Raw genomic sequence first — 23,654 nt, 5'->3', positions numbered from 1 at the left:
CATTCTTTCTATAGTACCGGCTTGAGTATCTCCAATAACTAAGAATTACTTCTAATTAAAGAGTAGTTGTTTAGATTTATGCAAGTCTAATAATTTGAACATTATTATTTATAGTGAATCAATTTTTTCCTATGACATATTCATCTTAGATCTGTCCTCTCGAGTCACAAGAGCCTATTTTACATCCAGGACCCCTTCAACGTCACATGCTAAGTCGCTTTAGTTGTGTCTGATTCTTTGCAACCCTATCGGCTGTAGCCTGCCATGCTTCTCTGTCCATAGGATTCTCAAGGACAAGAATACTGGAGTGGGTTGTCATGCCGTTCTCCAGGGGATCTTCCCAACCTGGAATTGAACCCGTGTCTCTTACATCTCCTGCATTGGCAGGCGGGTTTTTTAACACTAGCACCGCAGGTTATTCAATACCGCCTTTTGGAAATATTCTGTTATTTAGTTCTTTTGTCTACTTTGTACAAGGTATTGCTTTATGAACTTTTAGAGTTACCAAGAGGAGGGCTTCATAGACTTACTTCAAAGCAGTCACATTAGTACATCAAATAGTGTGTAAAAAACAAGTATTATTTGGCTTAAAAGTGAAAGGACATATTCAGATGGAAGGATGTGGAAGTACTTATGGAAAATGTCATACTTGAGATTTAAAACTGCTATTGTTTTATCAGGTTGAATTGGTAATACAGTGAATTTCAGGTCATGAAAACAGCATACACATTAGCTTGGAAGTGAAAATACAGAGAACATGATGCAAGTTTAGGAAAACTTGAACAAATTATTGTGTCTTTAAAACAGGGTACTAATAAGGGTTGACAGGAGGAAAGACTGGAAAGGACATTTGGAATGTTCTTTAAATATCAGGCAGGATAATTTGTGCTTTATAATATAAAGTGGTAATGAAGAATCAGTTGATAATAATTGGATGAAAGGGACAGATGTCAGGCTATACTTTCATTAAAACTGACCAAGAAGTAGTTTTAGGGACAGATTAACGCAAAGAAAAATACATGTTAATGTATGCATTAAGAGGTTAATGCTGTGATATTTTTTCTTCTTTAAATATTGATATAATGGAAATTCAGAGGAGGAAGAAAAATTTACAGAACAATGGCTTGTGATGAATTGATAAGATTGTGAAAAGTAGATACATGAATGTTGAACTTTCTGGGCTGCTGAAATAAGCTAGAGAAGCAGAAACAAACATATCTCTCTATATATGCGTGTGTGTGTGTGTGTGTGCGTGTGCAGGTGTGTGGTGTGTGAGTACACATGGGTTGGATGGAGAGGGGAGACAGTGAGGATAGTAGTTGACTTTAGGTTAAGGGCATGGATTAGGTAAAGTTAGCTCAGCATATGGAGGTGCCATAGATGTAAGAAGTCACTTGTAAAGTCCTATATAACTGAAACAACAACAACAAAATCAGAAATCTAAAATTAGTTGGTGTCATGACACAAAAATTATCCTGGAAAGAAAACAAAGACCAAGAAAACTCCTGAATAAATACGGGGTTACAACTGTTAATTCATCGATGATTTACTAAACACTTGATCTCAGATAAGTACTATGCTAGACCCTGGAAACCACAAAAGATGGGATAAAATAAGGAAGATGGGACAATGGAGAGATAGGCATTACTGAAATGACAAGCAATAGCACTAAGATGTCTCTGAAAAAAGGAAAAAAAAAAAAAAACCCAGCATTTACTAAGCATCTACTATGTCTCAATCATAGTGCTTAGTTTATTCTTTTTAAATTTGTTTCATAAAACTCAAAATAAGCCTTCATTTCAACTGATGTGAAATCTGAGGTTAAGAGAGTTTAAATCTTATTCCAGCAAAAAGTCAAGCTAGCCTCACAATAGCAAGATTATGAAGGGGAAACAGTAATCCCTGGTAGGCCACCAGTTTGTTTAATGGTAGTAGGTCTAGGGTGGGCTTCCCAGGTGAAGCTAGTGGTAAAGAATCCACCTGATAATGCAGGAGATGCAGGACATGCAGGTTGGGTCAGGAAGTTCCCCTGTAGAAGAAAGTGGCAACCCACTCCAGTATTCTTGCCTGGAAAATTCCATGGACAGAAGAGCCTGGGGGTGCTACAGTCCATGGGGTCCCAAAGGGTCTGACACAACTGAGCACCCACGCAGGCATTCACACACCCACGGGCGTAGAGTATCCCATGAATATCTGAGCTATAGATGGGGATCCAGTGACTTAAAAAATCAGATGTATTTCACAATACCCTTCTCAATTTGTGAATCAGTGGTACATTTCTCACTCTTGATGGAAAATGGGACAACGAAGTTTATTTAGAATTTGACATCAGACACATGTGAGTTTAAATGCTGGCTCCGTGTGCCCATGCCAGGTTACACAGCCTACCATAAGCCTGTATCACACCGCACATTAGGAGAGTGACAATAATACTACGTCTTTCACAAAATATTACAAGAATTAAGTGTGGTAACCAGTAGAACCAGAATTTAGATCGTGTTAACATGGCATGAAGAAACAAATCTGTGGTCTCTTTATGCATTCATTCTCATCTCTAGATCTCTGTCTCTCTGAGGCACACACGTGCATCACACGTGCACACACACGTGCACACACACACACACACACACACACTGGCACGCACAAGTTTTGTATCCAGGACACTCTGGAACGTACCTGTTTTTAGAGAGCACTGTTTTTCATTCCAAAGAACTTCTGGTCTTGGCTCTGCTTTCTTGTTCTTTCCTGGGGAAGATGCCCCGACATTCAGATCTACTATCCCACTTAAGAGTTGAGAGGGCACTTTTTTTTCTCCTATTAAAGAGGATGGAGGCTGAGGGGGACAGTTTTGGGTAGCAGTACTCAGTGACACAGAAGGACTGAAGAAAACTGAGCTAGAAATATTAAAGAATTTGGAGCACATGGAAATGTCTCATTCTCATAGGGAGGATCATACCTTAGGAAATTTTCATCCTTGCTTGACTATTAATACCAGAAGTAGAATTCTGTAATTCCAGTATGATCAATCCATCAAAAAGCAAACTGGTATGTCATCAGATTAGAGGTGGACTTCTGGCTGATAAGTCATTTAGGCAGAATTGAAGTAGTTCACAGATGGGAATCTCTGTTTAATACATCTGAAAATTAAGAAAGGATGTAGAAACAAGTTGCCACTCTACTTTCAATAAAATAAAAATGCTTGTATAAAAATAGAGGCGTATCTCATATATAATGTTTTTTTCCAGGAAATTTTTTGAAAGTGGTTATTGTTAACATCGAATGATATTTCCCAGGGATCACGATAACATCAGAGTACATTTCTGTTAAAGAAAAACAAAATGTATTTAAAACATAACAGTCATTTAAAGGAATACTGAACAGTACATACTGAGCCTATGTCTTTTATTTTCTGTTATGTTCTTTCTCTAATCTGTAGTGAGGCAACACATAAGTCTAGTTATTCAGATCTTTCTCGCTCTTATGAAAATTGTTAGTTACAGAATTGAGCTAGTGGATCAAGGTTAAAAAGATAAGGATATGCAAAAACACAGCAAGTGACAATTAAAGAGTTTGTGAGAAAATAGACTCAAACCTATGGAATAAAGAAACTAGAAAATACAGAAAATAAATCTTCAGGTAATACTTAGCAAATCTTTCCTTGGCTTGTTAACAGTATTAATGTGCTGAAGAAAACTCAAAATAATAGTTGTAAAATAGAATTAAAAGATCACTTTCAGAAAAAGAGATCCCTTAGTCTTTCTCAGCTTTCTTAATTCTTGGGTTCTAAATCCTCTAAGTTTTTTAAACGCTATCCACAGTCACTAATTATGATATAAACTTTTATAATTATTTATCTATGAAATGTACTAAGCCAATAATGTTCTTCATATAAATTTAACTTTAGAGTACTTATTTATATAAATGTAGATCTTCATGGAAAGGAATTAAAGTCATATACTATTTATTACTTCTTTGTTTTATTATTGCCCTTTCATATAAATGTAATGCTATTTTATAGATATCATTATGTGTAATAACGTGGCTTAATTTTTCTTTTATATTTTAATTTAGAAAATTAATGTTCCTCTTTTATAAATGAGACAAATTTAAAAAAGAAGGAATTGAAAAGGAAACATAGAAATGTCATCAGAATCTAGAAATCCAATTCTAACTATTTTTCCAACTACTTAAAATAACATTGCTTGCCTTTCCCATTATTTATAGGTCTTCCCAAATATAGCCTCTGGCCTTAAAAGTTGTAATACAAAATCTTCTGCCTGTAAACTAGTACAACTAATGAAATTTAAAAACTATGTAACATATATCATTTAGCTTTCTCATAAAATGTCAGTATGATGTTAACCAAGGGCAGAGCAAATGCAAGAAAAACTAATGTGCATGACTTCTGAAAATCTCATCCCAGAAAATCAGAAACAAGAGACTATGATTCCTATCTATATTTTACAAAAGTCAATTTGAAACGGAAAAAATATTTAGATGTTGTTCATCATATGTCTTGGATGTTTTGGTAAAATATTGGTGGTTTATCCTTTTAAATATCCTATGACACATTCACTGACTAGGAGTAATGGGAGAGAAAGGGGTGATCATACAACTAATGTAAATTCACATATCTTGGGAGTGTTCGTGAGAGTGAATAATTCTGGAAAATGACTTAAGAAGCAGCACATGATGGTTAGAACACAGATTCTGTAGCCTGGGAGCATGGGTTCAAATCCTGATTACACTTCTAACAGTGAGAACTTATACATGTTGCAAATTATTTAACTTCTTGGTACCCCAGTTTCCTCTTGTTATAAGTGAGGATGATCACAATATCTACTTTATCAGATAGTTATAAAAATTACATGGTCCAATATTCTTACCTGGAGAATTCCATGAACAGAGGAGCCTGGCAAGCTATACAGTCCATGTGGTCGCAAAGAGTCACACACTTCTGAGAGGCTAAAACTTTCACTTGGGCTTCGCTGGTGGTTCAAATGGTAAAGAATCCACCCGCAATGCAGGAGACCCAGGTTCAATCCCTGGGTCAGGAAGATCCCCTAGAGAAGGGCATGGCAACCCACTCCAGAGAATTCCATGGACAGAGGAGCCTGACAGGCTACAGTCCATGGGTTTGCAAAGAGTCAGGCATAGCCGAGTAACACACTTTAGCAACACAACAACATACTTCTTAAAATAATGCCTGGCAAAAAATAAGCACTATCTATGTTGATCACTGTCCCCCAAATATTTGGCAAAACAGTTTGTAAATTTTTTGCTTCTTAGTTTACTTTTTAAATTATTAATAGAATCTTTTGTATAACAAGTTAGTCTATTGTTGAGCACATCTGTAAAATAAGACTAGAATATTCAGATACAGGCATATCTTGTTTTTCTTTTAATTGCACTTTGCTTTATTGTGTTTTTTTGCAAATTAAAAGTTTTCAGCAACCATTTGCTGAGCAAGTCTATCATCATCATTTTTCCAACAGTCTTTACTCACTTCCTGTCTCTGTGTCATACTTTGGTAATTTTCAAAATATTTCAAACATTTTATTATTATTATATTTGTTATGGTGATCAATGATCAGTGGTCTTTGATGTTACTGTTACAAAAAGATTATGACTTATTGAAGGTTCAGATGATTAGAACTTTTAGTAATTTTTAGCAATAAATTAAGTTTCAATTAAGCTCTGTACATTTTAAGACATAAAGCTATTGCACACTTACACTAAAGTATAGTGTAAACATAACTTGTGTATGCACTGGGAAACCAAAAAATTCCTGTGACTGACTTTATTGTAATATTCACTTTATCGCAGTCGCATAGGACCAAACCTGAACTGTCTCTGTAGTATGCTTGTGTTCATTTGATAAATGAAGTTAGTGCTCATCATAGAGATTTGTAAAATATTTTATTGTGGTAGGACAAGTTACTCTGAGGAAGTAATCTAAATTTCTTGCCTGGTTTCTAAGTCTTTAAAATGATATACATGGAAGGCAATGAAACTTTTCCTAATGAAAATGATGAAGCTAGAAAATGATATATGTGTATAAACATACCCTCTATGCTCTCCATATATGTGTGTATATCAGTTCAGTTCAGTCACTCAGTCATGTCCAACTCTTTGCGACCCCATGAATCGCAGCACGCCAGGCCTCCCTGTCCATCACCAACTCCCGGAGTTCACACAGACTCACGTCCATCGAGTCAGTGATGCCATCCAGCCATCTCATCCTCTGTCATCATTCTTTCTGGAGTTATTTCTCCACTGATCTCCAGTAGCATATTGGGCACCTACTGACCTGGGGAGTTCCTCTTTCAGTATCCTATCATTTTGCCTTTTCATACTGTTCATGGGGTTCTCAAGGCAAGAATACTGAAGTGGTTTGCCATTCCCTTCTCCAGTGGACCACATTCTGTCAGATCTCTCCACCATGACCTGCCCGTCTTGGGTTGCCCCACGGGCATGGCTTAGTTTCATTGAGTTAGACAAGGCTGTGGTCCTAGTGATTAGATGGACTAGTTTTCTGTGAGTATGGTTTCAGTGTGTCTGCCCTCTGATGCCCTCTTGTAACACCTACACCTACACAAGCACACACAGAGCTACTTGAGTATTGAAACACTGCAAATACGACCACTCTGTGCCCAGCGAGCATACTTGTTTGCTTGTTTGTTTTTGTTGGCCAGAATCAACCCCCTTTTATTCCAGTAATAGTACACAAGCTCTGCATTTCAGGAATATTGCTGTACCACCACCACAATCCTCACTGTTCACAGGTTGCAAGTAGAACTTCCTCCTAGTTCCAGGATGAGGCATTGGCTTAGGAGAAGCCAATCAAAGCACAAAGCATGGCATCTCCCTGCACAGAGTGATTGCTTCAGGGATAAGCATGTGACCCAGCTGAAGCTAATGAGATGCAATGAGATTTTTTCTGGGTCTTTGTCCCTATTGGATTTAAATCTGGGATATTGGGAAGCCAGAGATGCTATAGCATCTTACTATAATAAGGAACAAAAAGCTATCACAATAGAAGTTAGAGCCAAAGCATACAGCATAACTAGATTCTGGTAACATCATTGGGCTTCCAAAGCATTTATGCCTATAGCTAGCCTTAGACAACAAACCTTGACAATGAATCCCCATGTTCCTTTTCCTTTCTTTTCTTCTTTTTTCTCTCCTCCCTCTCTCCCTCCCCACTTTCCTCCCTCCATCCCTCCTCCTAATCTTTTCTTCTTCTTTTTTTTCTCGTTTCTTTCTTTCTCTTACCTAAGCCATTTTGGGTCATTCTTTTGCTTCTATTACCAAAAGAGACTTGCTAGAATGAATTACAGAATTATTTTTTGGCAGTATCTACTTCTTGCCCGTCTTAAACAGTTTTTCTAATGATACAAATGAACTTACCTGCGGAAGTAAAAGAAAAAGACTCATAGACTTAGAAAATACACTTTTGGTTGCCAGCAGAAGGGATAGTTAAGGAGTTTGGGAAGGTCATGTAACAACACTATGTTCAAATGGAAAACCAACCTATTGTGTAGCATATGGAACTCTGCTCAATGTTATGTCCCAGCTTGGATGGGAGGGAGGCTTGGGGGAGAGTGGATATGTGTGTGTGGGTGAATCCCTTTGCTGTGAACCTGAAGCTATCACAACATTGTTGGATCAGCTATACCCCAACACAAAGTGAAAAGTTTAAAGTTTGAAAAAAGAAAATCACAGGTCAAACACTTAAAAAAAAAAATACCCTTTCTAATGAAAATGGTGAAGCCAGAAAATATGCAAAAAATGTAGATGTGGTCAGTTGTGTCTGACTCTCTGAAACGCTATGGACTGTAGCCCACCAGGCCCCTCTGTCCATGGAATTTTCCAGGCAAGAATACTGGAGTGCATTGCCATTTTCTACTCCAGGGGATCTTCTAGACCCAGGGATTGAACCCTAGTCTCCTGTGTCTCCTACACTGGCAGGCGAGTTCATTACCACTAGCACTACAATTATGACTGTTTCTGATTATAATTGTTTCCTCTTACTGATTTTATTTAATCTTTATTTTAGGTTTACTTACATAAGCAGGTGTTTCGGTTTTTGTGTTGTTTATAATTGAATAATGGAGAAGACAATGGCACCCCACTCCGGTACTCTTACCTGGAAAATCCCATGGACGTAGGAGCCTAGTAGGCTGCAGTCCATGGGGTCGCTAAGAGTCAGACGCGACTGAGCGACTTCACTTTCAATTTTCCCTTTCATGCATTGGAGAGGGAAATGGCAACCCACTCCAGTGTTCTTGCCTGGAGAATCCCAGGGACGGGGGAGCCTGGTGGGCTGTCGTCGATGGGGTCGCACAGAGTCGGACACGACTGAAGTGACTTAGCAATAGTATAATTGAATAAAGCTCACAGATTTTGAGTCTGAATCCTGATTGTGTGATTTGAGGTAACTTCCTAACCTCGATGTATTTCCTTTCTTAAATTTTCAAATAAGGATCATGAAAGCCTTTATGTGATGGACTTGTGGGCAGATGGAATGATATAGAATATGCAGACTCAGCCCAGTCAGTGACTGGCACATATTAGTCCTCAAATCTTAACTATGTTATTAATCTAAGTACTGGAATTTAGTCTCCTTTTGGCTTTCAGGTTTTCTGGTTGCTTTTCTGCCACTTAAATTAGAGATAAAATAAGATTGGTGTCCTATTAGTTTAATTTTATTTCTAGGGAAAGTTAGTTTAGCTAGCTCTTTGTTGAACTAGCAAGGGCCTTTATTGGATTTCAGAGACTCTGGGTCTGAGGTTAATGTTAAAATCCCATGTAGGTAAGACTTTCATTAATATAATTGCTGTTTTATAAGTTTTTACTTTTAGCCCTTTATTATTTGCCTTCTTTTTTACTTTGAATTATTTTTATCCATTCAGTGACTTTTGGCTTAGCATATAAAAAGCATGAACAGAAGCATTATTCATTAACAAAATTAGTGATTGAAACCGGCTAAGTCTTAACGTTCTAAGAAAAGCCTTTAGAAGATCAGAGCTCCATTACTGAGAGCTTTGAGCTGTTTCAAACACGCGTCTGTGTGTACATTGAGGGTTTTCTCGTCACAGCTCCTCTGCCCCCTAGCGGTAGCTATAATAATGCCATTTTGTAGTCCCCACACAGGAAATGCCTGGTCTTACTTCAGTTACCAGAATCCTTTCACAGGAAGTTAGGTGTGGTCTTTGAAGGAGAATTTTTAAAAAAAAATGAAAAAAAGAAAAAAAAAAGCATGATGGAATTTTAGCTGCAGTCTTCTTGGTGCCAGCTTATCAATCCTAAACTCTGGGTGTAAAAGACTCTGCAGGGGTAATGTTTTAATATTCTTATTATGCTTATTTTCTGTGATGCTTCTCTACCTTTACAGTAGAATCCTGGGGGAATCTGCAGAGGACCACTTTCATTTTGAAGCTGCTGGCTGCATGTTTTAGCATGTCTCTTCTGTTAGAGCATCCAGGCATGGCAGTTTCCTCCCTGAAGTGTGCCGGGACCTTCTTCATTCCTGTGCCTGTCACTAGGCATAAGGGTCTCCGGGGATGGGTGAGGAAAATGAGGGATGTTTTAGAGGCACTGGGATGCTAAGAGGGCAATCTGCTAGCTGGTGGCTGAAAGGTCCTGGTCTACTTCAAAAAAAAAAAAATGTGGAAATGATGCAGTAATTATCTTATTTTAGATTTCCCTATTTGATCTGACATACGCTGCAGGAGTGACCTGGATATGAATGAATTTTACTCTTAGATAATGCACCTCATATAATTAAATGGTAATGCTCATTCCTGGAGGGTAAGGGTTAAAATGGACTGATATTTTACAAAGAAGGAAAATAGATAAGTGATTGTATATAGGCGGCATTCAGGAGTCAAGATTTTGGTTATATTGTTTCAGAAAGCACAGAAACTCTTGCCACTGATTCAGAGAGAACGTTTGAAATGATTGGTGTGCTCACTTAAATTATATATGCTAGCCCAATAAAATACGGTTAGAATATAGTAAAACCACATTTATGTTACCACAAAAACCAAAATAAATGGAGCTCATGTTAAAGATAAACTATCTTAAGCCTTATTTTTTCAAGTCCAAATCTGCTATGTGGATTTTTAAGAAATGGGCACCATTTGAGAAAATGAGCTCTCTCTACAGTATTTCCTAAGGTCCTGCAAATTCGTTAATTTAGGAAGCAATTACACTAACCAGCAGCAGGTGCTCAACCAGGGGGTCCAAGCTCCAGACCTCTGATGTGGGTGACTTCCTGCCTGGTTTGGCAGGAGCCAGGTCCCTTCCTGTGTAGCTTCCGAGCAATTCCAAATACAACCGGGCATCCCCTGCTCCTTCCCGCTCCTTGCGTTCAAGCAGAATCTACCTAGGTTTCCAGAGCCTGGCATTTCAGGATTTCCAGAGCTCTTCACCAGGTGCACTGATTTTCAAATCAGCTCTTTAACTGGGCCAAAAGGAACATGGAAAAAAAAATATGGAGAGATACATGCAAGATCTTCACACACCCCAGTTCTACAATTTTGAGTGATTATTCATCTCTTGTTATGGATCTCTGATATATTTTTTTTTTCCAGAAAGGATGCTGAAAAAGATGGCTGCCAAAATAATTCACACAAATGAAGCAGCAAGCACAAACCAGTATCCTCCATTTCTGAGCTCCGAGTTGGATATTTTCACTTAAAACATTTTGGGAGTGGGAGATTAGATTACCTCATAGACACCTACTGAATGTGAAAGATAGATCTCCATGCAAGCAGATGAATGCATGCAGGCGAATCCCCTGAATGCCAAGTGCAGCTTCCTTAGTAAAATATTACAGATAGCTTCGTTTATATGTATGATATCTCAATATCATGTCATTGCCCTTTTATCCTAATGACCATTGCTTTTTTTTCCCTCTCTGTCTTTCTCTCTCTCTCTGTTGTTTCCGTAGCACTTTCTTATGCAAGGAGCTAAACAGTGATTAAAGAAGCAGGATGAAAAGATGGCACAGTCAGTGCTGGTACCGCCAGGACCTGACAGCTTCCGCTTCTTTACCAGGGAATCCCTTGCTGCTATTGAACAACGCATTGCAGAAGAGAAAGCTAAGAGACCCAAACAAGAGCGCAAGGATGAGGATGATGAAAGTGGCCCAAAGCCAAATAGTGACTTGGAAGCAGGAAAATCCCTTCCATTTATTTATGGAGACATTCCTCCAGAAATGGTGTCAGAGCCACTGGAGGATCTGGATCCCTATTATATCAATAAGAAAGTGAGTTCTTAGTCAAGTTGCCTTTATTTCCTCTACTTCCTAATTGCTTCTGGACTAGTGCCAGGCATGTTAGGTGAAGAATGTTGTGCCACCTCCCCTCTGTCTGAAGTATCACTATGGTAGTAATGGGCTTGACCATGCCATAGCCCCGTTGTCCTAGAGTCTTTGGGAAGCACTTATTTGAATCCACGGCCAGGACAGGCAGAGAGCTGAAAAAGCATCTTGCAGTGGGGGAAATGAGGAAGGGCAAAAGTCTGCTGACCTTACAGTGTGGTGAAGCAGAAAGTAAAGACAAGGAGTTCACTTTTTATGCATTAAAAACAATATCTCCAGGAGTAGTATCCAAAGTTTTCTTTACAATATCTAGCTCTACAAAAGGTACTTTGATCTTCAGCACATTTATTCCTTCACATCATAAATTTGGCCCATTCCATGGTTCCCTCAAGAAGAAATAAAAGCAGGTGACTTCTAAGTGCCCCCTAAAAGCATTTGATCAAATAGCACCTCCAGAAAACACTGAAGTTCCTGTGAGAAGGCTTTTATCAAATTGAAAAAGTAATCAAAGCCTCATTCTTGAGCTCTTTGTGAATTATAAATACAGTTTGAAAATACTGATATTAAAACTTGATGGTGATGCTAAGTATTCCTATGGTAATGACTATATATTTTATTTATGTTCTTTAAATCCTCATATCTCTCACCAAATTAGGGGAGTTTATAGCATTCAGAAAGAGAAAATATGTAGCATCATGTCATATGTTGGTAGTTAGTATATTATTATTTTATAAAATCATATTTCTAAAAAAATTGTATCACTTTTTTCTCAAATTGTTCTCAGTTTTAATATTGCATTTCTAACTTCTGTTTTATGTGTTTGTTTTCTTTTTCAGACATTTATAGTATTGAATAAAGGGAAAGCAATCTCTCGATTCAGTGCCACCCCTGCCCTGTACATTTTAACTCCCTTCAACCCTATTAGAAAATTAGCTATTAAGATTTTGGTACATTCATATCCTTTTTTCAAATAGTCACTTATATGATTTTGCTCTTTGACTAACTTATTGAGTTGGGAATTTTTCAAAAATGTATGTGGTTGGCAACATTATGTGCTCTTTCTTTTTTCCCTCTTCCTCAACAGTTTAGCGTTATTGCCAAATGGGATCATAGGTAAGTGAACCACTTTTCCCCATCTTCTAAGTATTTCTCCTCTCCTTGACTCACTACTTATTTCTTTCTTCCTCTGCTCCCTTCTGAATTGCCTACTACATCCAAGACTTCTTCATTAACTTTGACAGTGTTACCAGGCTCTCCTTTTATAAGTCTTCAGATTTTACAAGATTATATAATGGGTAAACTCTGTGAACTAATTTTCTTTACTACTTTTACATTTGGAATATATCTGCATAATCTGAATTATACAATTTTATTTCTTTTGATCTTAATTTTTACTGCTTTCTGCTTTTCACTTTAGTATTTGAAAGCTTTGAGTTACAAATGTTTATAATTGTGATATGACTGTATATGCATTAGTCTTTCAATTATTTCTTCCAATTCTTTTCCCAAGTGTCATTTGCATTGATTTTCTATTTTATTTTTCTTTCTTTTTTTGGTCACTTGTTCCTGTGTTTTATTCAACTCATGGGTCCTGCTGCAGTTATCTCTTCCCACATATATTCTCATTTCATTCTTTATTCTCCTTATGAAGTATCTACTTCCTAGAAATGGAATTAATGACACCTTGGTGGGAGATCGTGATTTGATTTAAGTTAAATAGAGTAGTTGTAAATGAGAAGTTTTCTTCCAGACCAGGGACAGTGGTCTGACTGACAGCCAGACCTGGAAAAACCAAGGAGGCAAAGGTTTGGAAGACTGGGGGTATGTCAGTCAGGGACATTTACAGGAAGAACACAGAAGCCTTGGGATAAGCAACAGATACACGTCAGGAACCAGAGATAAGGAGGGGGAAACTGAAACTTAAGCAAAGTCTCAGATAGGACAACTTTAAATTTTGTTTCCTAATTAGAAAGAGTCATTGCCTTTGATTTACAACATGGTCAGTCCAGGGCCTGCTTCAAGGCTTACAGTGTAAAAGCTTACTTTCCCTAGCAGGCCTAGAAAATAATTCAATTTGATATGGTAGGGAATTAGATAAGATAAGAAATTCAGGAGATAGAATAAACTTGATACAGGGGACTCATCTCAGTTCTGGGTGTTGGGCTGTAAAGCATGTCCCCAGACTTGCCTGGCAATGTGGCAAATGACGTCTGTAGAAGCACGGAGTTCTGGAATTCAGTTTCCTTTAACCTCTAAGTCATTCCTCTCCATTACCCCCAGGTTTTGCATAGACATATTTTAATTTCATATTTATGTTTTAAGATTTAATAATTTTCTTGTGAGTTTTTTTAAGCAATAATGATTCCTTACTTCTGCTATTCAAATAAAAGAAACATTTTACAGAAAGAAAAAATGTCTTTGAATGAATAATAAGCTTTAGGAATGAATAATAAAGTTGAGATTTAGATTTGAGTCTCATGAACTATAAGTTATGGTCCATTATGATGTTTGAGTAGTTAAAATCTGTGCTCTGAATAAATCTTTCCATAAATTATGCATTGTATCTAAAAATAATTGTTCATCCCTATGTAATCACAATTTATACATGAAATCATGTCAAAAAATTCAGACTTAGCCCATTGCTCTGTTTATAGTAAATACTGGGAGAGTATGAATTGAAGAAGTAAGTGACAAATGAGTCAAGAAGTTAAATGATTAGATGCAAAACAAGTGACAAAATGGAAGTTTTGAAAAGGTCAGAAAAATCTATTTTGCCTTCAATATGAATGAAGAAATAACATTAAGAAAGCTCAGTATTAAAGAAAAAAGGCAGGACTGTTGTTGTTATTGTTGTTTTAACTTTTGTGGGGAGATAGCATATTTTTTTGAAAATTTCATGAAAGCTATTATATCATCGCCACTCCAAAAAATTCTAGGAGGTTAGGAGACCCAGAAATCTTAACATAAAGCCTTCTGGGAAAAGACTTCCAGTGGTAGAGGATGAAAGTAGTTTTAGAAGTTCTGATCGGAGACTCTGGGCATTGAAGACCAATTTTATGGTGGGCTCTCTTTAGGAATCAAGGTACGATTTGAATTTGAAGAATTTGAAAGTTTGCACTTACTTCCCAGAAGAAAGAAAACCTTCAAGGGACACAGTTGTCAGGAGGTCTGCAGTGGTGTAAGTTGAAATGTGAAGGCAGCCAGATAAATCTAAGATTTGCTGAACTGAATGTTTGACTCTCCTAGAACCTTACAAGTGTTCTTTTAAGTGTTCTTGTAAGGAAACGTTTACACATTTCCTCTAACGCAGAAAAAGTAGATTTTTAAAAAATCTCTGATTGCCTGAACTAAACTATTCTATCTCAGCTATCTTACCTTGGAGTAGAAATAGACACATTCTTTGGTCTTTTGGTGATAATGCACATTTGACTGTATGTCCTAGTAAACTTTGCTGTAAATAATACTGGACAGTGGCAGGTAACTTTCTCAGTGACTTTGTCTTATTCCTCACAATGCACATCCTAAGCTCAAGTCCTGGTTTTCTAATTTTAAGTGCTTTTTGCTACAAGATAAAAATGCTTGAGGTTGCTATCTGCATTTTAGGCACAGTTAAGAGGGCATTGTGTATTCATTATCATTAGTTTATAATCCATAAAATGGTCATTCACAGTAAAAAAAAAAATTGGCATTTTCAACCTAGACTGGTATCTCTTTTTCCAATGAAAACCTTGACTTATTTCTTCAGGAGCTGTTATCTTCATTAGGCATTCTTGCATATCAAATTAGCTTTGTGTCTTGATTTTGGCAGAAAAATCTTACGCTTACTCTATTTTTGCCAGAGTATATTTTGAAAACTGAAAATGCTTTTGATGTGCCTATTATCTTGTTTTGATAGTTAAATAAAATATGGTTATGTTTTCTAGATAGTAAACAAGTTAGAAATTTATCCATATTCCTAAAATTTCCTATCAGAATTTTCAGTGTGTTGCATGTCAATTTTTTATTATTTTAGCTTAATGTGCACACTCTCCTTCACTTTGCATTTGTTATTCATTTCTTCATTCACAAATATTTACTAAGTACCTACTGTGTGGCAAATGTTCTTCTAGACACTGTGATGCAACATAGAACCTGCTAGTCCCTGTCAAGTAGCTGTATTCATGTGTATATGTGTGTTTGAGAGGAGAGAGATAATACAATCAATTCAGCTAGTGTCAGCTAGTGATAAATGCTATCAATAAAAATAAAGCATAAATAGAGAAGAGTGGCAAGGTACTGTTTTAAATCATATGATCAGGGAAGTCCTCTCTGAAAAGATAGCATCTGAGTAAAGATCCAAAGGAAGTGAGGAAGTGCAACGTGGAAATCTAAGGAGAAAGGTGAATAGCAAATATGAAAGCAAAGGATGAACGTAGACGTGTACCTGGTGTATTCGAGGGTTAACCAGGAGCCCAGAGTGCCCAGAGGAGAGTGGGAAAGGTAGAGAGTAGAAGGGGATGAGGTCATTGAGAGTGGAGGTCAGGGCTGACATTGGAGGTGGTTGGTAAGACACCCAGTTTACCCTGAATGAGATGGAGAGAGAAGACCGGAGGGTTTTCAGCAAAAGAATGTCATCACCTGAGTCAGATTTGAAAACGATCACTCTGGCTGCTGTGTAGAGAACAGATTGCCTGAGGGGAAAGGGTGGAGTAAGAAAGTAGATTGGGGGTTTACTGCCTTTATGAAGGCAGAGGATGCTGGTGGCTTTGGTGGAAACGATGAGGGTAGCAAATGTCATCAAATTAGTTGTGTTTTTCAGAAAAGCTGCAAGGTTATGCTGATCAATTGGATGTGGGGTGTGAGGGAATGAGCAGAACTAAGGAGGACTCTAGGTGTTTAGTATGGTCAAGAAAGAAAAGTGTAGCTCCTTGAGCTTGGGACAGACAACATTAGGTGGAGAGATATGCTGGGTAAAATCAAGAGCTTGAATTTGAACATTTGTTTGTTTATTTGTTTTTGAGAAGCCCGTTAGACACTCAGTGGAGGAGCTGAGGTGTTAAATGGAATGCAGGTCTGGAGTTCAGGAAAGGGTTGGGCTGGAGGTAAAACTGTGAGACATGTAGTCATCATTATGTCGCTGTACAGATGGTATTTAAAGTGGTGACAAAGACCTAAAACAGTCCAAATCACACAGTAGTGCAGAACTGCCCATCATTCATACAGGTTAGGAAAGTGAAAAACAGATTTTGGAATCAGAAAACCTGGATTCAAACCCTACCTCTGAGATTTACTTATTGGCTCTATGACCTTGGTCCGAGTTACTCCAGATGTTTTGAATCTCACTTTGTCCATCTATATTTTGCGATCATAATTTAAACATTAGTAAGACTAACTATATAAGTACCTGACACTGTGACTAGCACTTGGTTGTTGTTCAGTCACTCAGTCATGTCTGACTCTTTGCAACTCTATGGGCTACCTGTCCTTCACTGTCTCCCTGAGTGTGCTCGAACTTATGTCCATTGAGTTGACGATGCCATCCAACCACCTCATCCTTTGTCACCTCCTTTTCCTCCTGCGCTCAGTCTTTCCCAGGAACAGGGTCTTTTCCCAATGAGTTGGCTCTTCATATCTCGTGACCAAAGTATTGGAGCTTCAGCTTCAGCATTAGTCCTTCAGAGAATATTCAGGGTTGATACAGCACTTGGTAGGAACTTGATAACTTGTAGCTAGGAGAGCTGTTCTTGGTAGTACTAGCTACAATTCTAGGAGCAAGTGCTGCAAGATTAGCAACGAAACAGTCTCATATTATTTAAGGAATTCCACAAACAGATTCTGTACAAATCTCTAGTCTCTTGAGGCTTGATTTTGCAAACAGAAGGTTTATACAGCACCAGAGTTAGAAGCTGTTGAGTGATGGAAACATAATGTGGTCAGTCCCAACCACAATCTCACTTTGCAGATGAGTTCATTGAGGCCCAGACATGTTTAGTCACTGTTTTATAAGACTACATTTTATATAAGTGGCAAGGCCAGAACTTCAGACTTAGCCTTTGATTATCAGCCCAGTATGCTTTGCAGTTTCTATCTAACAGAAACTGCAGTTTCTATCTATCTTTGCTGTTTCTACCTAACAGATTTCTAAACCCTCAGGTATAAATTATGTATTAGGGGTATATAATTTATCTACCTGTGCTTCTATGTATCTCAAAGGTTGTTTTCAGTGGCTCCAACTTACTAATTCATGAAATAGGAAGTGAGCTTTCTAGTTCACCCCAAAATTATATGGTATCTATTAGAAATCAAAAACAACATGGTTTTCTGTAAAATATTATAGAGGTCTGTGGGAAAGGAGGGTGAACAACTTACTGTTTCTGTTTCTCCTGCTTTCAATGCTCAAAAGTTACCACGTGTCATCACTTGGTTAGGAATTTGTTAATAACAAAATTAAACAACTCAAGAGTTAACAGTATATATGTGACATTTAGTTGACATTTCTGCTGCCTTGCAAATATCTATGACTAGGTAGAAAAAGACCTATCTTACTTTGCTTAAATTCTCTATGTTAGAAATCTCTTAGATACAACTATCTTCTGCCTCTAGTTCATATACATTTTAAGTAAAAAATGTCTCTGCAACTTCTCTGGATATTATGTATTATTACAAAATCCCTGAACAGAACAATGTCTTTCCCTTCCTTAAGAAAACAAAGAGAAAAAAAAAGAAAACAAAAAAATGCCCTGTGTTTTTATATTTAATAAACAAATGATTAATAGTAATAAAGAAAACTATTCACTAAGAAAAGTATTGGTATTATTATCTGTATTTGCATAAGAAAACTGAGCCTTCAATTATTAACTTGCTGAAGCCCATGTGATTGGTAAAGGATGCATCTGATCCATAGTTTATCACTTTAAAACTCATGCTGCTGCATCCTACCCACGTGGATATAGGGGTAGGCATGCCAGTACTTTAATCATCTAGTTCCCAGGTCAGAGGTTATGTAAAGCATTTTCAATATGAATATGAAGAAGTCTTTCCTCATCATACACACAGGAAATATTTTAGACTTGCCAACTGACAGGTTACTACCAGTCAAAAGGTTAACACATTTTTATGAATACCTGGTATAGAGAAATTATTAGATTTAAAAAATCCTTTTTTTCTTGATATTATATGAGGTTACCCTGCCTCTATTTTTATTTGTATACAAAATCTCACAAGGAAATAGTATTCTAGGATTCATTGTTCTTCTGAAAAAATGTACTTTATGTGCTATATATTTAGAAAATAAATACATGCATTTTGGGCTTCCCTGGTGGCTCAGTAGTAAAGAACCCACCTGCCAATATAAGAGACAAGGGTTTAATCCCTGAGTCAGGAAGATTCCCTGGTGAAGGAAATGGTACCCTACTCTAGTATTCTTGCCTGGGAAATTCAGTGGACAGAAGAGTGTGGTGGGCTACATACAGTCCATGGGCTTGCAAAAGAGTTGGACACGACTTAATGACTAAACAACAAAAACATGCATTTTGTTACTAGTTCTGGCCCCTTGAAATCTGCCTTGATGTGGAATTTCTATATTTTTTCAGTGTATAGTATCACCAATACCACGTCTATACTTTTTTTCATATTTGTATATTTGTTATCACTATCTAAAATCTTACTATTTCAATCACTCACCAGACTCCAGGTATCTTAAAGGTATGAGACTCCAGGTATGAGATGGATAAAATAAATTTATAGTGATTTTAAAAAGTAATGGATTTTGAAACTCTCTATTTGGAGATTATCTATTAAAAGCATAAAAAACTGACTCTAGTTATCTCTTTTTTTTTTTTAATTTTATTTTATTTTTAAACTTTACAATATTGTATTCATTTTGCCAAACATTGAAATGAATCCACCACAGGTATACCCGTGCTCCCCATCCTGAGCCCTCCTAGTTATCTCTTATCTGATTTAAAAGAAAAATAGTTTTATTTGGTTTCCTTTTTGATCATTTGTCAGGATCGTTAAGTTAAATGTATTTTTTTAATTAAAAATAGTCATTCAGTGATAGTCACTCAATGTGAAAAACACTAATTTGAGTGTAATGATCTATTCCTTTCAACTTACTGGGTAATATTTACTCTTTCTATTTATTAAAGTTTAAATATACATTTTACTTTATTATATATACTTAAATTTTATCATTATAAGAGTAAATTTTTTAAGGACATAAAACCATGGCTCAGTCTATTATGTGACATAAATCTCATGAGCCTTTTAATTTCCACTTTGTATTTATCCAGTGTTCTCTCTTTCAAAAAATGTAGAAACCTGTGTACTTGATATATGTGGAAACAAATTTCATGCTGTATTTTTGATCCATATTTATAAATATATCACTAAAAAGGAAAAATGTACTTCGCTTAGTAGTAAACAAGGTTCCAAACTAACATCATTCAGTAGTCAACTGACCCTACACAATGGCAAGGGTGTATGGTGGTGAACAATATAGACATGGCCCTCATGAAGTTGACCATCTAGTGGAAAAAGAATCAGTTAGGCTTTGGAAGAATAGCATCTGGTGCTATAAGGATATATTACTGATAGACCTAATCAGGAAAGCTGCTATTGTGCACAGGTTTTACTGAAAATAACTTCTAATCTGAGTGCTGGAGGAAAAGTTTGAGTTGGCTAATGTCAGATAAAGAGCATATTCAGGGGAAAGAGGTAACATTTGTTAAGATCCTGACTTGAAAAAGAGCTTGCTTCATCCGTGACCTAAAACAATTGCGGTAATATCAGACTTGGGAAAGTGAAATGAGGACTAAGGAAGCTGAACTTAGGGTGGACAAGAATTAGACCTCCTAGACTCTCCACTCTTTGTTAATATAGTTGATCATCATCCTAAGGTAGTGGAAAGCTATTGAAATGATCCAAATTAGATTTACAAAGGTCATTTTGGTACAGGGTGCAGAAAGAATTGAATAGAGTCAAGCATGGGTTCAGAAAGAACAGCTTGGGTGAAGTTACAGTAATTTACATTAGATTCGATGGATACCTAGTCTAGGTAGTGTTATGAGGATTGTGGGAAAAGTGCACTGAATCCAGGCATAGCAGGTAGAATTGACAATATTTGGTGTTAAGTTGAATGTGGAGGTTCAGGGAAGAGAAAAATGCAATATGGCTCCTAGGTTCCTGGCTGAGTCAATCAGCCAGTTCAGTCTCTCAGTCATGTCCTCCTCTATGCAACCCCATGGCTGCAGCACACCGGGCTTCCCTGTCCATCACCAACTCCCAAAGCTTGCTCAGACTCATGTCCATCAAGTCGATGATGCCATCCAACCATCTCATCCTCTGTTATCCCCTTCTCCTCCTGCATTCAATCTCCCCCAGCATCAGGGTCTTTTCCAGTGAGTCAGTTCTTCGCATCAGGTGACCAAATCTCACATTCATCCTGGCTAAATCATGAGACATTGTGATACAGAGATGTCAAAGGAGCAGTATTAGAGAAGAGAAGAGGGATAGGAATAAAACATTTTTAGTTTATTTTTAGAAATCAAAAAATTTTGAAGTGTCAATGAAATAAGTGCACGTAAGTGCAGATGTAATATGGAATTGGGTAATATAGATTACTTAATTCAGAAGAGAGGGCTAAAGTGAGGTAGCTCAGTCTTGTCCGACTCTGCAACCCCCTGAACTGTAGCGTACCAGGATCCTCTATGGGATTTTTCAGGTAAGAGTGCTGGTGTGGGTTGCCATTTCCTCCTCCAGGGGATCTTCCTGATCCAGGGATTGAACCCAGGTCTCCTGCATTGCAGGCAGACGCTTTACCATCTGAGCCACCAGGGAAGCCCATACATAGTTCCCTGAGCTAGAGAGGGCTAGTCTGGAGAAAAATACTTGAGATCAGTGGGTATGTAAATGTATTTGGAGCTATGACTGTTAATGAGCTCTACTAGGATAAATATAGCAAGAGAGGGAAAATGACTTGGATATCCTCTGTCCTTATTTTTAAAAAGGGAAATATAACATTTCAAAGGATATTAAAAAATTGTTGCCCATGAAGGAGACAAAAATCAAAGGATTGGGATCTCATGAAAGCAGAAGTAAGAGAACATAATTAAAAGGGGAAGAATCAGGCTTGTTATTGAGAGAACAAGTCAGATAAGAATTCAAAATTATCCTTTTGTTTTCAGTTACACAACATGAAGATGTTTGTCATATTTGGGAAGAAAACTGGTAGGCTGAGGATGTGGTAGATAAACGAAAGAAAGTAAACATCTCTTCTAAGAAGGTTGGCTGTGAAATTGGAAAAGAGAAGTCTATAAGTGGTTAGAAGATTGTGGGCTATAGGACAGTATTCTCTTTTATACCAAAAAGGTAAGAGAGAATTAAGCAAGTTTGTGTTGACTGTAAGAGCAGATAGAGTTACTAATGGAGATATTAAAGATAAGAGAAGAAAGTGATAAGAGATTGCTGAAGTGTTCTGGAAAGGTGGAAGGTGTCCAGAGTTTGGGTAGAGGGGTTGACAACTCCTCCATTGAAATGGGAAGGGGGAAAGAATCTCAATACAGAGAGTTTGTCAATTTGGGGTTAGGAAGTAAAGATATGACCTTCTGATGCTATCTCTTCTCTCAATAAAATAGGAAATCAGATCATGAGTTTGAAATGGGTAGCGAAGGAAGAAGATTGGAGATCAAAGAAGAGTGGAGAATATTCCGAATTATCTTTGCAGAGTAGTGGGGACAGTGAAGTGGAGAAATATTAAGACTGTGTTGAGCATGTGTGAGGCTGGGAACTATGTATTTTGAATGATGCCAATCTGCCAAGGGGTTGTTTTCTACAGTAGGTTGTTATTGTTCAGTCGCTAAGTCATGTTCGGCTCTTTGTGACCTCATGGACTGTAGCCTTCCAGGCTCCTCTGCCATCCACTATCTCCTGGAATTTGCTCACATTCGTGTGCATTGAGTCAGTGATGCTATCTAGCTATCTCATCTTCTGCCGCCCCCTTCAGTAGGGCCAGCAACCTAACAGACACAGAGGATCTGCTAGTTTTATATACTAATGATGAAGTCATCTTTAAATTTATCTTATTTTTTGTTTCTTTTTAGCAAGAAAGGAAAAATATTTCTTCTTTGAACTGGTGTTTTTCTGTGTTCTCTAGGCTGTAGTGCCCTCACGTGGCTGATCCGCATCATTCACTTATGAGTGTTTTCATGTGAATGCACTTGAACAAGCTGAGAATTAAGCATGTGCCCTGCATCACTGCCAGTCAAAATGAAAAATCAGTGATTGCTTTGACTAAAGTCAGTTGAAGGTGCAAAGAAACTTCTTTTATAGATTAACACAATACATAAAACAACACATTGGCAACGCAACGCTGTTCTATTTAACTGCACTTAAAATTGTGCTGATATTTTGCTATGTGTAAGTAACATGAAGATTTATGATTAAAAGTAGAGTGAGAAGGGACATTAATAGCATTTATTCATTCTGGAATTTTTATCCGTTTTCTAAATGTACCTTGATAAAGCTCTTGTTTTACAAAACTACAACTGAATCTCTCTTGTGCTCTTTATTAACTATGAAAGTTATTTCAAACATTTGACTACTGAATGTTTTCTTAAAGAATTTTTTTGTTGCTGTTTTTCAACACAAAGGAGGGTGAAGGGCACTGGCTATCTCCACACACATGGGGAAAGTGGGGTAGAATGAGAAAAACCAGATATCTGTCATAAGTAGTGTTCTCTATGATTTAGGAAATTAGGAAAGTGATTTATTGATTATCTACCATATAAGGCACATTAAGTTGCAAGAGATTTAATATATTTTAACTAATTTGGTCCTGACAGCAATCCTATGAAATGCTTTTTCTTTTTCCGTAGTGTACCAAAATGAACCAAGGCTTAGGGAAAAAAATTAATTATTTGGCCACAGTTGCAAACCCATGAAATGCCAGTACTAACACCAGTCATCTTTTTTTTACTATCTGGAATTTGATGATCAATCACTGTGTATTATATACTCCACCTAGAATTTTATTAAGAATATTCCAACCAGGTTATCCTTAGGATGGATTATAATACATTCAGTTACAGTTGGCCCTCCCCATCTGCAGGTTTTGTATCTGTGGGTTCTATATCTACAGATTTAACCAATAGTAGATGGTGTACAGTGTTCAAGATCCATGGTTTGAATCTGAGGAGACAGAACCCATGGAGACAGAGGGGCCTTATGAGATCTGAGCATCCTTGGATTCTGGTATCTACTGTGCGTCCTGGAATTAATCCCCCACAGATAATGAGGAACGACTGTTACTTGAAATCTTCTTTTGAATTTTTGTCAGAGTCTTCCT

At 37.3% G+C, this 23,654-nt stretch overlaps 1 protein-coding gene across 2 annotated transcripts in view; it reads left to right on the top strand.

The window, feature by feature from the left end:
• Positions 1 to 9,186: 9,186 nt before the first annotated feature.
• Positions 9,187 to 23,654, top strand: part of SCN2A (sodium voltage-gated channel alpha subunit 2) — an 87,780-nt gene continuing 73,312 nt past the window's right edge. Inside the window, exons 1-3 of one of the 2 annotated variants that reach the window (XM_055572391.1) lie at positions 9,187 to 9,339; positions 10,958 to 11,275; positions 12,166 to 12,284. In XM_055572391.1, the coding sequence (XP_055428366.1) occupies positions 11,009 to 11,275; positions 12,166 to 12,284 (386 nt within the window). In that variant the 5' untranslated portion in view covers positions 9,187 to 9,339; positions 10,958 to 11,008. Of the gene's footprint in view, positions 9,340 to 10,260; positions 10,440 to 10,957; positions 11,276 to 12,165; positions 12,285 to 23,654 lie in introns of those variants that run through there. The other variant, XM_055572393.1, reaches the window with a different exon arrangement.

The sequence above is a fragment of the Bubalus kerabau genome, chromosome 3 (assembly GCF_029407905.1).
Source record: "Bubalus kerabau isolate K-KA32 ecotype Philippines breed swamp buffalo chromosome 3, PCC_UOA_SB_1v2, whole genome shotgun sequence".
Classification (NCBI taxonomy): domain Eukaryota; kingdom Metazoa; phylum Chordata; class Mammalia; order Artiodactyla; family Bovidae; genus Bubalus; species Bubalus kerabau.
This window is presented reverse-complemented; position numbering and strand designations above follow the sequence as displayed.